Source organism: Hemitrygon akajei, chromosome 10 (genome assembly GCF_048418815.1).
Source record: "Hemitrygon akajei chromosome 10, sHemAka1.3, whole genome shotgun sequence".
Lineage (NCBI taxonomy): Eukaryota > Metazoa > Chordata > Chondrichthyes > Myliobatiformes > Dasyatidae > Hemitrygon > Hemitrygon akajei.
Genome location: NC_133133.1, coordinates 115,078,831 through 115,095,128, shown reverse-complemented (window position 1 = coordinate 115,095,128; position 16,298 = coordinate 115,078,831). Strand labels below are relative to the sequence as shown.

Below are 16,298 nucleotides of genomic sequence, written 5' to 3'. Positions count from 1 at the left end.
GCTCCATTTCCCTAACTCGGTCTGATAGGAGCTGCAGCTGGATGCCCCTATTGCAGGTGTGGTCATCAGGGACAACCGTGTTGACCCTGACCTCCCACATACTGCATACGGAGCACACCACTGCTCTAACCGTCTCCCCCATTACCTGATCCCAGATTAGTCAGAATAAATGAAAAGCAGGCTTCTTGCTGAAGTCTTCTTGCGCCGAAGCCCGCTGAGCCAAAGCCCAGCACTCTGCTCCTGCGCACTCTGCTCCTGCGCACTCCGCTGCCCGCACCAACGCTGCCCGCACCGACGCTGCCCGCTCCTGAAAGTGGGTCACTTTTTAAAGCCCGCGCTTGCCACTGACATCACTCGCGCTTGCGCAGCTTTACCTTCCTCCTCAAGTATTCTCCAGGTAGGTCCGAGGGTCTCGGCCTACCTACAACGGCTGATCCTCCGATCTCCAGTCGTATGTCGATCACGAGTACTCCTTACTCCCGCTCCACTGCCCGCACCGACGTGGCGAAGATCTGTAGAAGCAGAACTGAAAGAAGTCGGCATGAACTGGGAAACGGCGAGCAGCAGAGCGAAAGACCGGCAGAAATGGAAGACCCTTGTGGAGGCCCCATGTGCCACCTAGGCACTGAGGGTTCAGATGATGACGTACTGCTGCCACAAAACAGCACACTTCACATTGGCCTGTGATATTAAACCTGATTCTCATTCTGAATAAACAGTCGCCGTTTCGGGCCAAGACCCTTCACCAGGACAGGAAAGGAAGAGGGGAAGGAGCACAAGCTGGCAGGTGATAGATGAGACCAGGTGAGGGGGAAGGTGGGATGAAGTAAGAAGCCTGGCCAAAGATAGGTGGAAGAGATAAAGGGTCAAAGAAGAATGAATCTTATAGGAGAGGGCCCTGGTCCATGGGAGAAAGGGGAGGAGGAAGGGCAGCAGAGGGAGGTGATGAGCAGGTGAGAAGAGAAGGGCTGAGAGGGGAACCGGAATGAGGAATGGAAAAGGAGAGAAGGAAGGAGCGGTGTAGAAACTAACAGAAGCTGGAGAAATCAATGTTCATAGCATCAGGTTGGAGGCTACCAGTGGTGTTGCTCCTCCAGCTGGTGTCTGGTCTCATCATGACAGTTCTGCCCTTTTACTTGTAAGATAGTCAAATGCATCTTGGAATGTGAAAGCTGGAAAAGAAAGAGGGTTTCTGAATATCCGTACCGTTAATAACCCTCTCACTACTGCTACCAAGAATAACCAAGCCTGCTGCCCTCTGCATGAAGATTGTCGCTGGGAGACTCAGGGTCAGAAAGGTTGTCAAAGAGTCAACTGAGCAGCGTGCTGCTTTAGATCTGAAATTATAAGCAAGTATTCTCACAATGCAGTACCTTGTGGGGAAGAGTCATCATAATGTGATAGAATTCTTATAGAGTTTACATAGAATATTAGACCACAGTACAGGCCCTTCAGTCCACAGTGTGTGCCATCCTTTTAACCTACTCTGAGGTCAATCTAACCTTTCCCTTCTATATAGCCCTCCATCTGTCTGTCACACATGTGCCTGCGTAAGAGTTTCTCAAATGCCCCTAATGTATCAGTCTCTGCCACCATTCCTGGCAGGGTGTTCCGTGCACTCACCACTCTGTAAAAAACTTACCCTCCTTTACTTTCCTCCAATCACCTTAAATTATGCCCCCTCGTATAAACCAGAAGTCATAGCTCACTCAACCTATCCTCATGATGCATGCTCTCACATCCTGGCAGCATCCTGCAAAATCTCCTCTACACCCTCTCTGAAGCGTCCTCATCATTTGTATAATTAATTGAACACAATATTCCAAGTGTTTTATAGAGCTGCAATGTGGCTTATGGCTCTTGAATTAATCACAACAGTAGAGGAGGCCATGGATTACCCAAACGGAATATAAAGTGTTGTTCCTCCTACTCAGGTTGGAGGAACAACACCTTATATTCCATCTGTGTAGCCTCCAACCTGATGGCATGAACCTCGATTTCTATAACTTCGGGTAATGACTCCCCCCGCCCCACTTCACCATTCCCCATTCCCTTTTCTCCCTCTCTACATACCTCCTTTCCTGCCCATTGCCCGTCTCTGGTGCTCGTCCCCTTTTTCTTTCTTCCATGGCCTTCTGTCCTCTCCTATCAGACTCCCCCTTCTCCAGCCCTGTATCTCTTTCACTAATCACTTCCCAGCTCTTTACTTCATCCCTCCCCCTCCAAGTTTCACCTATTGCCTGGCGTTTCTCTCTCCCCTCCCCCACCTTTTAAATCTACTCCTCAGCTTTTTTTCTCCAATCCTGCCAAAAGATCTCGACCTGAAATGTTGACTATACTTTTTTCCGTAGATGCTGCCTGGCCTGCTGCGTTCCTCCAGCACTCTTGTGTGTTGCTCGGATTTCCAGCATCTGCAGATTTCCTCGTGCTTGTCATTGACTGAAATAAGTCTTTTTTAAATCAGTTACATAAATAAACAGAAGTGAGTTGTCTAAGGCAGAGTAGGAAATTATATTTAAACTTATCAGATGAGATTAGCAAAATCTTACAGTTAAAAAGTATTCACAACAGTGGAATGAGGAGCCAGAAGGAAGCAGTTAAGGCACGTACCACAGCAATTGTTAAAAGACATTTGGACAGGTACATCCATGTTCAAAACTTCAAAGTACATATATGTCAATATACACTCTCCTGAGATTCATTTTCCTGCAGGCATCTGTAGGAGAACAGAGAAGTACAATAGAATCAATGAAAAACTACACACAAAAACTGACATGCTGCCTATGTGCAAATAAAAAATAGACACATGGATAGACAATAGATAGATAAATGTTTCCACGAGGAAATCTTCAGATGCTGGAAATTCAAGCAACACACACAAAATGCTGGTGGAACACAGCAGGCCAGGCAGCATCTATAGGGAGAAGCGCTGTCGACATTTTGGGCCGAGACCCTTCGTCAGGACTAACCTTTCCTTTCAGTTAGTCCTGACGAAGGATCTCGGCCCAAAACGTTGACAGTGCTTCTCCCTATAGATGCTGCCTGGCCTGCTGCATTCCACCAGCATTTTGTGTGTGTTGTTAGATAAACGTTTCCTTTAGGTTGTCATAGTGGGGACAGGGGAGGCTAGTGGGGATAAGCTCCCACTACTTATTAAATGTTCCCAATGGCAAACAGCCTCTGACAACCAAGTCCAGCTTCTCATTTTCATGTGTGGCTTAGCTACTAAGCCTGACGGAACCATTTCTACTGACAGGAGCCATGGTTGGCAGCTCACCTAGGGGAAGAAAAACTCTGATCTCAAAACCCTGCAGCCTGTGGCTTTCAATACTCACGGGGAAGGCTTCAGGAGTAAACCTCGAGGAAAAATCTGGAGCTGGAGTCCCTAAGGCAGTCCTAAATTGAGTTCAATGGCAACTGGCAATTCCTGCAATGCCACTGACGCCGAACTGAATCGGTCTCTGCCATTCCTTTGGATTCATCTTCTGTGTGGCGAGGTGGAGCCAGCCTGCTGTCAACTGCCTTGGCTTGCATACTTGCCTGCATATTGGCTGAACATAGGCAGCTAGCACATAACATCCATTGTCGACCCGAACAACAACAACATCAGCTAGATAGATAGACTAACATATAGATAGTTAGACAGACAGCTAAACAGATAGATGGATAGATAAATAGAAAGAGATACAGTAGATAGATAGATACATAATACTGAGAATACAAGTTGTAGAGTCCTTGAAAGTGAGTCCATAGGTTGTGGAATCAGTTCAGAGTTGAGGGCATACCAGGCAAAGTTGAGGTCATATCCCAATGCAGGCTGAAGGGACTAGCTTGGATGGTGAATTTGGTCAGCATGGACCAGTTGGGCAGAAGAGTCTGCTTTAATGCTCAAAACTCTATGAACTCTGGTTCCAAACTACAGGAGATAAATGAGCCATGATCTGTTAAGAATGGAATTAGATTAAATCGGAGTTTTCAGACTTTCTGAAGGAAATCACTGCCCAAAGCAAAAAGGTCTTCAATTCAGTAAAGAAAGATCAGGGCATTGACTAATGGAGAGAAAGCAGAGTGAGAGGATGATGGTAAAAATATTGAAAGGCAGCTTGTTTCTGCTCCTCTAACTATGTACAAAGAAAGATTAATGTAAGTGAAGATGTTTCCTTAGGGCAGAGATACAAGAGTTTTTGGAATAGGGAATTAAATAAATAGGCAGGGACTTCAGGCTGCTTTCACAGAAGATTCTGATTCAGATTCAGATTTATTTGTCTTATGTATGTCGAAAGATAGAGTGAAATGTATCATTTGTGTCAACAACCGAGATACAAACATCAGAATGCTCTTTATCGATTGCAGCTCGGCATTCAATACCATCATCACCTCCTCAAGGCTATTCAATAAGCTTCAAGACTTTGTCCCCAGTACCTCCCTGTGCAATTGGATCCTCAATTTCCTCACTTGCAGACCAGAGTCAGTTCGAATTGGAAACAATACCACAATCTCCATCAGCACAAGTACACCGCAAGGCTGTGTGCTTAGTCCACTGCTCTACTCCCTTTACGCTTATGACTGTGAAGCTGAGCAGAGCTCCAGTGCCATTATCAAGTTTGCTGACAACACCACTGTCGTACGCCGAAACAGCATGTAGGAGGGAGTCTAGAAATCTGGCCACAACAACAACGTCAGCAAGACCGAGGAGCTGATTATTGACTTCAGGAGGAGGAAGTTAGAAGTCCCTGAGCCAGTCTTCACTGGAGGATCAGCGGTGGACAGGGTTAACAACTTTAAATTCCCAGATGTTATTATTTTGGGGGACCTATCCTGGACTCAGCACATAAGTGCAATTACGAAAAAAGCAGGGCAGTGCCTCTAATTCTTTTGGAGTTTGCAAAGATTCAGCATGACATCTAGAACTTTGACAAACTTCTATAGATATGTCGTGGAGAGTGTATTGACTGGCTGCATCACAGACTGGTATGGGAACATCAAAGCCTTTGAATGGAAAATCCTACAAAAAGTAATGGATATGGCCCAGTCCATCATGGGTAAAGCCCTCCCCACTATTGAGCACATCTACATGAAGCATTTTCACAGCAAAGTGGCAACCATCAGCAGGGACCCCCACCGCCCAGGACATGCTCTCTTCTCACTGCTGCCATCAGGAAGAAGATACAGGAGCCTCAGGACTCACACTATCAGGCTCAGGAACAGTTAATTTCCCTCAATCATCAGGCTCTTGAACCAAAGGGGATAACTTCACTCAATTTCACTTGCCCCATCATTGAAATGCTCCCACAACCTTCACTTTCAAGGACTCTTCATCTCATGTTGTCGATATTTGCACACTTTTTTGCCTTTTTCACACTGGCTGAATACCCAAGTTGGTGCTTTAATTGATTCTGTTATGGTTATTATTCTATTATGGACTTACTGAGTATGCCCACAATTAAGTGAATCTCAAGGTTGTACGTGGTGACATATATGTACTTTGATAATAAATTTACTTTGAACATTTAACACACCCAAGGATGCATAGTTGTGAAGTATCTGGATGCACAGAGGTGAAGAATCCATCTTATCACACTAGGAAACCATAGTCTTCTAACGGTGGGACAGAAGTTATTGATTAGCGTGTAGACATGTTATTTTCCTTGTATTCTTTCTCATAGTTTAACATTTCCTATACATGTAAGTGTTCAGTGACATTTCCAGTAATTACTGCACAGTTGCTTCTGTATTTTTCCTGAAAATTCTCAGTTTTTCTGCTGCAGGTGTCACATCACGAATCTGGCTGTTTTATATGTTAATCGTTGGAATTTTGTTTATTTCTAGTCTGGGCATGAGATGGCCTCAATTTCTTTTTCTTTGCTTCCTTTGATCATTCTTTGTTCTTGTAGCATTTAATAAAACAGCTGTATGCAGCAAGTTTTATGCCTCATTTTTGTCCTCGGATCACAAAATCACCAGGATCCAACAGGAGTTTGCACATTCCCTTGTCACTCTGGTTTCCTCTCACATCCCATTCTCCCTCTTACTTCCAATCAATGGCCTCTAGTACTTTAAAGTTCAAAGTACATATATATTGTCAAAACACATAAATGTCACCATATACAACACTAAGATTAATTTTCTTTTACAGTAAATACAAGAAACTCTATACTGTAGAATCAATTAAAGACCATACCCAACAGGGCAGACAAACAACCAATGAGCAAAAGGCAACAAACTGCAAATACAAAAAGAAAAAAATAATAATAATAACAGTCAGATAATTTACAGTACAGTCAGGTAAAACTTCTAAGGATATATTTCATCAACGGAAACAGGATTCAGTACTCTGTGCGAGTGTATGCAATTCTGATAAGAAGTACACACCACAAGACTTAAATGAAAGCACAATCAGAAAAATGATGAAATTATCACTACAGAAGAAAAAGTTAACCAATGAAAGAGCACGGCCCTCACTGGAAGACATCCCCACAATCAGAGCAGACCAGATGGCAACAAGGAAGGGTCGAATGCCTAGTTTAGAGTTGGGAGATTTCTTCCCAGAAACAGAAGGGCTCTTTGTGACAACACAGGACCAGGTGGCTAACACAACAAATATCCAAAACACATAATGAAAGACCAACAAGTTCAAGATGATAAATGCAGAAAATGCCAAGAGAAACCAGAAACAATCCAACACATTGCAGGATCCTGCAGCAGTTTAACTCAATCTGATGACTTACACAGGCACAATCAAGTGGCAAGCATCATTCCCCAAATCTTGCTTCAAAGTACAAACTCATAAAAGACCCCATATCTTGCTATAGATACAAGCCTTTTACAGTCAGAGCTCTACAAGTTATATTACGATTGATTCATATTTTTAGATGGGACAATCCATAATAACTGTCCAGATATAATATTACAGGATAAACAAGCTAGAACAACATTCATAATAGATATAACCATTCCAAACACACGTAACATACAGAAATCAGTAAGTGTAAAACATTAGAAATATGCTGAATTAAAATAGGAAATTGAAAGACTGTGGAAACACGAACAGGGTATACATTGTCCCAATTATAATATCTACAACAGGTATCATCCCAAACTCACTACTCAATAGCATTAAACAATTAAGCCTACACAGCAATATTTATGTAAATCAGAAAACCACAATACTAGAATAGTCCGAAAGTTCCTAGCAACAGAGAAATGAGTGTGCTTGGCTATGCCCATACCTCAGGATTTACCAGCTTGAGCTGAGTAAAAAATAAAATATAATAATAATAATAATAAATAAGCAGTAAATATCAAGAACATGAGATGAAAAGTCCTTAAAAGTGAGTCCATGGGTTGTGGGAATAGTTCAGTGATAGGGCAAGTGAAGTTGAGTAAAGTTATCCACACATGTTCAAGAGCTTGATGGTTGATGGGTAATACTGTTCCTGATGTTTCCATCCTTTGAAAAACATTTTGGCCATCTACCACATCAGTATCTCATAATTTTACTAACTTCTATCAAGTCTTCCCTAAAGCTCTGGCACTCCAGAGAAAACAATGCAAGTTTGTCCAACCTCTCCTTATAGCTAACTCTCTCCAAACCTGACAACATCCTGGTGAAGTTCTTCTTCACCCTCTCCATAGCCTCCACATTTCAGATGGATCTGGTTCTATTTATCCAGAGGTTCAGCAGAAGCCAAGAATGAGGCATAAAACCTGTTGTTTATGACTGATTTACTAAGAATGAAGAAAGAAAGAGCTGAGAGAACAATTGAATAGTAGTTGTAATCATCTCATACCCAGAGAAGAGATAACAACAATTCCAGTGATAACAATTAACCTATAAAATAGCCAGATTCAAGTGTGAAAACTACCTGCTGCTGAAAACTAAGCTATTTCTAGAAAAATACAGCTGTGTTAAGACTGTTGAATCCTATTCCATAGGATGGACTCTTGAGCTCACAATCTGCCTCGTTATGATATTGCACCTTATTGTCTACTCTCGCTGGGCCTTCCCTTCCCTGAATTTTGTTCTTGTTTTCCCTTGGTATTGATATTGGCTTATTATTGTCACGTGTACAGTGAAAAGAGAGTCTTGCATACCGTTCACACATATCAAATTATTACACAGTGCATTGAGATAGAACAAGGTAAATAATCATAACAATTCTGAATAAAGTGTAAAAGCTTCCAAAAAAGAGCAGTGCAGATAAAATGAAAAAGTACAAGATCATAACAAGGTAAACTGTGAGACCAAGTGTCCACCTTATCATACAATCTGTTCAAGAGTCTGATAATATTGGGGTAGAAGCTGACATTGAGTCTGGTGGTACGTGCTTTCAGGTTCTGCCCGAAGGCACTATCTCAATGCTCTAATGTAATGAAATGATCTGTATGGATGGCATGCAAAACAAAGTTTCACCTTTCCTCAGTACATGTGAAACAGTAAAATCCATTTACCATTTTCCTATTCTATCTCTGAATTAATACACTATTGCATTTCCAGATCCCTATGTGAAGATTCACCTGATGCAGAATGGCAAGAGGTTGAAGAAAAAGAAGACGACAATTAAGAAAAACACTCTTAACCCATACTACAATGAGTCGTTCAGCTTTGAAGTACCATTCGAGCAGATACAGGTAAACTCACTGCTTGCACCCCAATTCAAGGCAGGGTGTTGGGTGGATCTCCGGGTCTTGGAGGGTTACTGGAATTCTAGAAAGTAGAAGTAGGGTGAGAGGTGACTTGATAGAAGTCTACAAGATGATACGAGGCACAGACAGAGTGGACAGCCAGAGACTTTTTCCCAGGATAGAAATGGCTAATCCAAGGATAGATAGATAGATACTTTATTCATCTCCATGGGGAAATTCAACATTTTTTCCAATGTCCCATACACTTATTGTAGCAAAACTAATTACATACAATACTTAACGACGTGAGGCGTCCCTCTTCTTAATGCTGCCTCCCCAACATACCTAATTTTAAAATGATTGGATGAAAGCATAATACGTAGGAACAGAATTAGCCCATTTTGCCCATCAATGCCACTAGTCATTCCATCATGGCTGATTTATCATCCCTCTCAACCCCACTCTCCTGTCATCTCCCTGTAACCATTAATGCCCTTAAAACACCTTACTAATCAAGAACCTATTAACCTCCTCTTTAAATATACCCAAAGACTTGGCCTGAAGAATGAATTTCACAGATTCACCACCCTCTGGCTAAAGAAATTCCTCCTCTTCTCCATTCTAACTGGACGTTCCTCTATTCTGATCCTATACGTGCCCACTTTAGGAAATATCCTCCCCACATCCACTCTATCTAGGCCTTTCAATATTCTATTGGTTTCAATGAGATCCTTCCCCCACCCCATTCTTTTAACCTCCAGCATGTACAGGCCAGAGTCATCAAACGCTCCTTATAAACTAACCCTTTCATTCTTGGGATCATTCTTATAAACTTCCCCTGGACCCTCCCCACATCTTTTCTGATGAAGGGCCAAAACTCTAAGTGTGGTCTGACCAATGTGTATAAAACACTACATCTTTGCTTTTATATTCCAGCCCTCTCAAAATAATGCTAACATTGCATTTGCCTTCCTTACCACCAACTCAACCTACAAGTTAACCTTTAGGGAATCCTGCACGAGGATTTCCAATGCCCTTTGCACCTCTGATTTTTTAAATTTTCTCCTCATTTAGAAAACTCTCTACACTTTTATTTCTTCTACCAAAGTGCATAGCCATGCACTTCCCTACACTATATTCTATCTGCCACTTCTTTGCCCATTCTCCCAAAATGTCTAAGTCCTTTTTCAGACATACTGTTTCCTCAACACTACCCACCCCTCCACCTTTCTTCATGTTGTCCACAAACATGGCCACAAAGCCATCAATTTCTTCATCCAAATCATTGACGTATAACACAGCCCCAATGCCAGCCCCCGTGGAACACCACTAGTTACCAGCAGCCAACCAGAAAAGGCCCCCTTTATTCCCACTCTTTGCCCCCTGCCAGTCAACCAATCTTCTATGCATGCCAGTATCTTTTCTGTAATACCATGAGCTATCATCTTGTGAAGCAGCCTCATGTGCAGCAGCTTGCCAAAGGCCTTCTGAAAATCCAAATAAACAACACCCACTCACTCTCCTTTGTCTATCCTGCTTGTTGTTTCCTCAAAGAATTCCAATGGATTTGTCAGGCAAGACGTCCCCTTAAGGAAACCAAGCAGATTTTGGCATATTTTGTCATGTGCTTCAAAATACCCCAAAACCTCAACCTTTTTAATTAACTCCAACATCTTTCCAACTACTGAAGTCAGGCTAACTGGCCAATAATTTCCCATCTTCTGCCTCCCTCCTTTCTTAAAGAGTGGAATGAAATTTACAATTTTCCAGTCCTCCAGAACCATTTCAGAATCTATTGATTCTTGAAAGATCATCACTAATGCCTCTAAAATCTCTTCAGCTACCTGTTTGAGAACCCGTGTGGTCCAGGTGATTTATCTAACTTCAGACTTTTCAGCTTACCAAGTACGTCCTCCTTACTAAGAGTGACTGCACTCACTTCTGCTTACTGAAGTCCTCACATTTTTGGTATTCTGCAAGTGTTTTCCACAGTGAAGACTGATGCAAAGTTCTTATTAAGTTCATCTGCCATTTCCTTGTTCCCCCATTACTACTTCTGCAGCATCAATTTCCAGCTGTCAGATATGCACCCTCATCTCTCTTTTACTCTTTATAGATATTAACTTTTTGACCAGCTTACCTTCATATTTCATCTTTTCTCTGTTTATGTTTTAGTTGTTTTCTGTTGCTTTTTAGAAGTTCCCCAATCCTCTCCCTTCCCATTAATTTTTGTTCCATTATATTCCCTCTTTTTTGCTTTTATGCTGTCTTTGAATTCCCTTGTCATGTGCCTCAAAAGCCACGATTGCTTCATTCTCCCTTTAGAATATTTCTTCATCTTTGGGACGTATCTTTCCTGTGCCTTCCAAATTGCTCCCAGAAAGTCCAACCATTGTTGTTCTGCCTTCAAACATGTTAGTGTCCTCTTCCAATCAACTTTAGCCAGCTCCTCTCTCATGCCTCTGTAATTCCCTTTACTCCACTGTAATACTGATGCATCTGATTTTAGCTTCTCCTTCTGAAACTACAGAGTGAATTCTATCATATTATGATCACTGCCTCCTAAGGATTCCTTCACCTTAAGCTTTCTAATCAAATCTGGGTCATTACATAACATGCACTGCAGAATTGCTGTTCCCCTAGTGGGCTCAAACACAAGCTGCTCTAAAAAGCCATGTCATATGCATTCTACAAATGGTCTCTCTTGGGATCAGGCGCCAATCTGATTTTCCCAATCTATCTGATATTGAAACCCCCATGACTATCACTACTTCGCCCTTTTTACGTGCCTTTTTTTATCTCCCATTGTAATTTGTAGCCCACATCCTGGCTACTGTTGGGAGGCCTGTATATAACTCCCATCAGAGTCTTGCAGTTTCTTAACTCTACCCAGAATTAGAATTTTTACATGCAAATTGGTGAGTGTGTGGAATGGTGGTGGTGAGGCCGATACCTCATGAGCAGTTAAGAAACCATTAGTTAGGCACATGGATGACAGAAAAACTGGAGGGTTTCTAGGAGGGAAATGATAGATTTATCATACAGCAGGTTAAAAGTCTGACACAACAGACGTGCCTATACTGTGCAGTAGTGTTCTAAGCTCCCTGTTCTATAAGAGGAGTTGGTGAAACTGGGTTCTTTGCCTTAGAGAATGAAGGCAGCTTTAATAGAGGTACCCCGGCCAATGATTCTGCAAATTAGTGGAGATGCTCCTGTGAGTAAGAGACCAGGCAATGGCCATCTCTAACGAGAGGGAATGGAATCATCTAGTACTGATGTCACCAGATTCCCCATCCACCTCCTGAGCGTCACTGTTGACTGGAATTAACAGGATCCACAACACAGAAACCGTAGCTACAACAGTATGTCTGAGGGTGAGCGATGCACCCCGGAGACCTAGAGGGCAAAAGTCAGAGCCTGATGGGAAACTCTCCACTTGCTCAGACAGTCCTCAAGAAGCTAACACCAGGCAGGATCAAGCTGCCACTTTAATGGCAGCCCATCTGCCTCGAATATTTACCCCCTCCACCACTGGCACAGTATGCACTGTAGTTACTCACCAATGTGAAGGGACAAATTTTGGCAGGTTGAATTTGAAGGCAGAAAGCAAGGTTAATGACAGGACTCTTGGCAGTGTGGTTGTCCCACATCCAGAGATCCCTCAAAGTTGCCACACAAGCGGGGCTGCATGACCTGTTGGGGATTGAGTTCTAGATCTGTGACATTGCTGCTCTAAAAAACTCTGGTTAGATGACATTTGGAATACTGTGTTTAGTTCTGGTCATTATAGAAAGGATGTGGACATTTCAGAGAAGCTGCAAAGGAGATTTACCAGGATGCTGTCTGGATTAGAGAGCAGGTCTTATGAGGGAAGGTTGAGTGAGCTAGGACTTTTCTCTCTGGAGCGAAGGAGGATGAGAGGTGACTTGATAGGGGAGGGTTAGATAGAGTGGACAGCCTGAGACTTCTTCCCAGGGGTGGAAATGGTGAATACAAGGGTGTCTAATTTTAAAGTGATTGGAGGGAAGTATAAGGTTCCTTTTACACAGTGGTGGGTGCGTGGAATGCACTGCCAGGGATGGTGGTAAAGGCATTAGGGACATTTAAGCGACTCTTAGATAGGAACATGGACGATAGAAAAATGGAGGCTATGTAGGAGGGAAGGGTTAGATTGATCCTAGAGTAGGTTAAAAGGTAAACACAACATTGTGGGCCAAAGGGTCTGCACTGTGCTGTAATGTTCTATGTGGCTCGAAAAGCACCTCTCAAACCCACCACCTCCAGTGACAAAGACAAAGGCACTATGCTCAAGGGAACACCAGTAATTTATAGCTCCCCCACCCCACCTCCAGTCCCACTCCATTCTGACTTAGAGATATATCACTGGCCCTTCAATGCAGCTGCGTTGAAACTCCCAAGATCACTGTGGGATTTCCTTTCCCAGAGGAAGCTGGTTCAAGGACAATTAAGGATGAAATGCTGAGGCTTGATAAGGCATTGGTCAGACTGCACTGAGAGTATTGTGAGTAGTTTGGGGCCACTTATCCAAGAAAAGATGTGCTGCCATTGGAGAAGGTCCGGAGGAGGTTCACAAGAATGATGCAAGAAATCAGAGGGTTAACATATGAGGAGTATCTGATGGTTCTGGGCCTGTACTCACTGGAGTTCAGAAGAATGAGGGGAGATCTCATTGAACCATAATGAACATTGAAAGGCCTAGATAGAGTGGGCGTGGAGAGGATGGTTTCCATAGTGGAGGTGTCTAGGACCAGAGGGCACAGCCTCAGAATAGAAAAGTATCCCTTTAGATCAGAGATGTCTTACCCAAAGGGTGGTAAATCTGTGGAATTACAACTGTTGAGGCCAATTCATTGTTTTTTTTTTAAAAGTGGAAGTAGATAGGTTCTTGATTGGTTCAGGTTTACAGTTTACAGTGGTTGGCATGGGACTGTAATGGTTAGCACAAGCGATCAGCAGTCAGGGTTCAATTCATGCCACTGTCTGTAAAGAGCTTGCCCATTCTCCATGTGACCAGGTGGGTTTCGTCTGCATGCTCCAAATTCCTCCCACATTCCAAAATACATATCATTTAGTGAGAGATGGGCATGCTATGTTAGCATGGGAAGTATGGCCATACCTGTGGGCTGCTCACAGAACATCCTTGATCGCTGACACAGGTAAATCTTTTCACTTTATGTCTCAATGTCCAAAAGCAAACACAGCTAATCTCCCCTTTCTCTCCCCACCGCCCACTCACTGGCGCACAGAAAGTGCAGGTTGTGGTCACCGTTCTGGACTACGACAAGATCGGTAAGAACGACGCCATTGGCAAGGTGTTCGTGGGCTACAACAGCACCGGAGCGGAGCTACGCCATTGGTCGGATATGCTGGCCAATCCGAGGCGGCCTATCGCGCAGTGGCACACCTTACAGCCCGAGGAAGAGGTCGACGCCGCTCTTGGACTGAAGAAATGAGAAGCCTTTCCGATGTCCCGCTGCCCCCAACCTTCTTGTGCCCATTGTCAGTGTGATGTAGATACCTCAGTCCCAATCCATCCACTCCATTTCATCTCCAACCGCCTTTCTCTCTCTCCCTCCCTCTACCATTCACCACTCCCTCATTGCTGTGGGCCTGGTTAAAATCTTTTCGGACACCATTGCATTGGCACTGTCCACCTTCGCCATCTCTTAAGCAATATGATCTGTGTAGATAGAGCATGATTCAAATTATGTATCTCACAAATGTACATATATATGCACCCATAAAGCAAAAGATTATTTCTAGTCTGTGTGTTTGTATGTTGTTAGCATTTCCTATTCTGTGTATTGTTTTTAATAAGATGTTCTATTTTAAATTATATAAATTGACTGAAAAATAGGAAAGTCGATGCTATATATTATGGTTACATATTTCTCCTGCATTCCAGCTATTCTCTTCTTGTGAAGTCAAGATGAGAATAGACCTTAGTGAAGATATGTGAGAAGATCACTGGAAAAGTATACCTAAAGCAGGTGATCTAGTCCCGACACTGTGTTGTGCACTAGGCTCCGATTTTGGGAGGACTTGCTAAATGTTTTTCATGTGACAATGTAGTCAGTGGCACTATTATACAGCTATTAGTCATTCCATTAGAGTTGAAAGGACTGTTCTGTGTATCACTGTGACTGCCTCCGTGCTTAGGAAAGCGAGATAGCTACAGGTTTACTCGATAGTGATTCTGATTTAAGCGAGTGGGTTCGTTTTAGTTTCCTGCCCAGTTAGTCATTCCTCTCTGCTGCCCTGTCAGGTTACACACAGCTCCATATAAACTCTGAGGACCGATCCATGGGAGCTGTGTCCCATTCCAGAGGGAAACTGCAGATGTAACGACATAACTTCATTTTCAAGCACTGTGCAATCAGAATATGTGTGAACACACACACGTGTGCACACACACACGTACACACACATACTCACACTCAATCACACAAGTGTACACACATACACGCCCACAAGCACATATACACACACTGACACACACACCCACACACTCATACAGGTACAAACATGCAGACACATACCTACATACTGAAACACACACACACACACACACACACACACACACACACACACACACACACACACACACACACACACACACACACACACACACACACACACACACATCGTGACACTGTTTTCCCTCAATGGTTCTGCCCTTAAAGCAAGAGCAGGGAAGATACCAGATGTTTAGCTTATAAAACCTCTAGTGCACACTTTGCTCAGGATTTAACTCACTAGCTGCCACTATGTTGTCAACAAAACACTGTTTAAATGCAGCACACTGCATCTGCCAATGATGCAGTTATAGGATCTTTAATTTACCAGTAATAGGTGGATAAATAGAGATATTATATATGAAACACTGCCAAAAAGAGAATTACGATAGTCACAAAGGTAAGCACAGCCATAACCAGAAGGTGCCCCCTTGCTTTAGTCAGGACTGTCTGGAGCTACTACTGGAGCACCACAGTTTAATGCTAATCTTTACAACAACCAGTATGGGAAGCATTAGCAAACGATGCTGTAGAGTGATTCTTGCTGCCTTTATGTATGGATTCTGTAAACTATTGCCTGCTTCAGTATAATACACGCGGCAACTACCTTGCCACGTGAACCCTAGAAATAATTGCTGTGTCTTTAGCTGCTGTGTTTGTTTGTGAGCTGCAAGCTGTGAAAACCTTAATACCTTTTTCAGTGAGGTGGTTCTATTCCCTACCCATCTCTCCTTCTCTCTTGAATTTTGGTTCACTCTGTGCGGTGAATGTCACTGTGGACCTCCTGACGTTTATATCACTTGATAGTACAATAGTGTTGGATAAATAGATTTATTTCCAATCGATGTTTTAAATGACTGTATAATTATATGTGTTCCTTACTGTTTGTTTATATAAAATATTAAAAGTTGATTACAAATTTAAAAAAGACTGTGGTGAATTAATATTATTGATGGCAGAGTACTGTACTGTGTAAAAGTCTTAGGCATATATATATATCTAGAGTACCTAAGATTCTTAACTTTTATACTGTACTTGTCAACATGGAGTGGGGCGGGAGCAAAGGATGTTGGGAATGGTGCGGGTGAAGTGCCACAGGAGGGGTGTGGAACAAGTGGCAGGAAAGGAGTGCTGGGG

General features: G+C 42.9%; 1 protein-coding gene across 3 annotated transcripts in view; it reads left to right on the top strand.

Annotated features, from left to right (window-relative positions):
- The window catches only part of syt1a (synaptotagmin Ia), a 776,810-nt gene extending 760,721 nt beyond the window's left edge, over positions 1 to 16,089 (top strand). For all 3 annotated transcript variants that reach the window (XM_073058793.1, XM_073058795.1, XM_073058794.1), the window contains 2 exons: positions 8,498 to 8,631; positions 13,893 to 16,089. In XM_073058793.1, coding sequence (XP_072914894.1) covers positions 8,498 to 8,631; positions 13,893 to 14,099 — 341 coding nt within the window. In that variant the 3' untranslated portion in view covers positions 14,100 to 16,089. The remainder of the gene's footprint in view (positions 1 to 8,497; positions 8,632 to 13,892) is intronic.
- Positions 16,090 to 16,298: the final 209 nt, after the last annotated feature.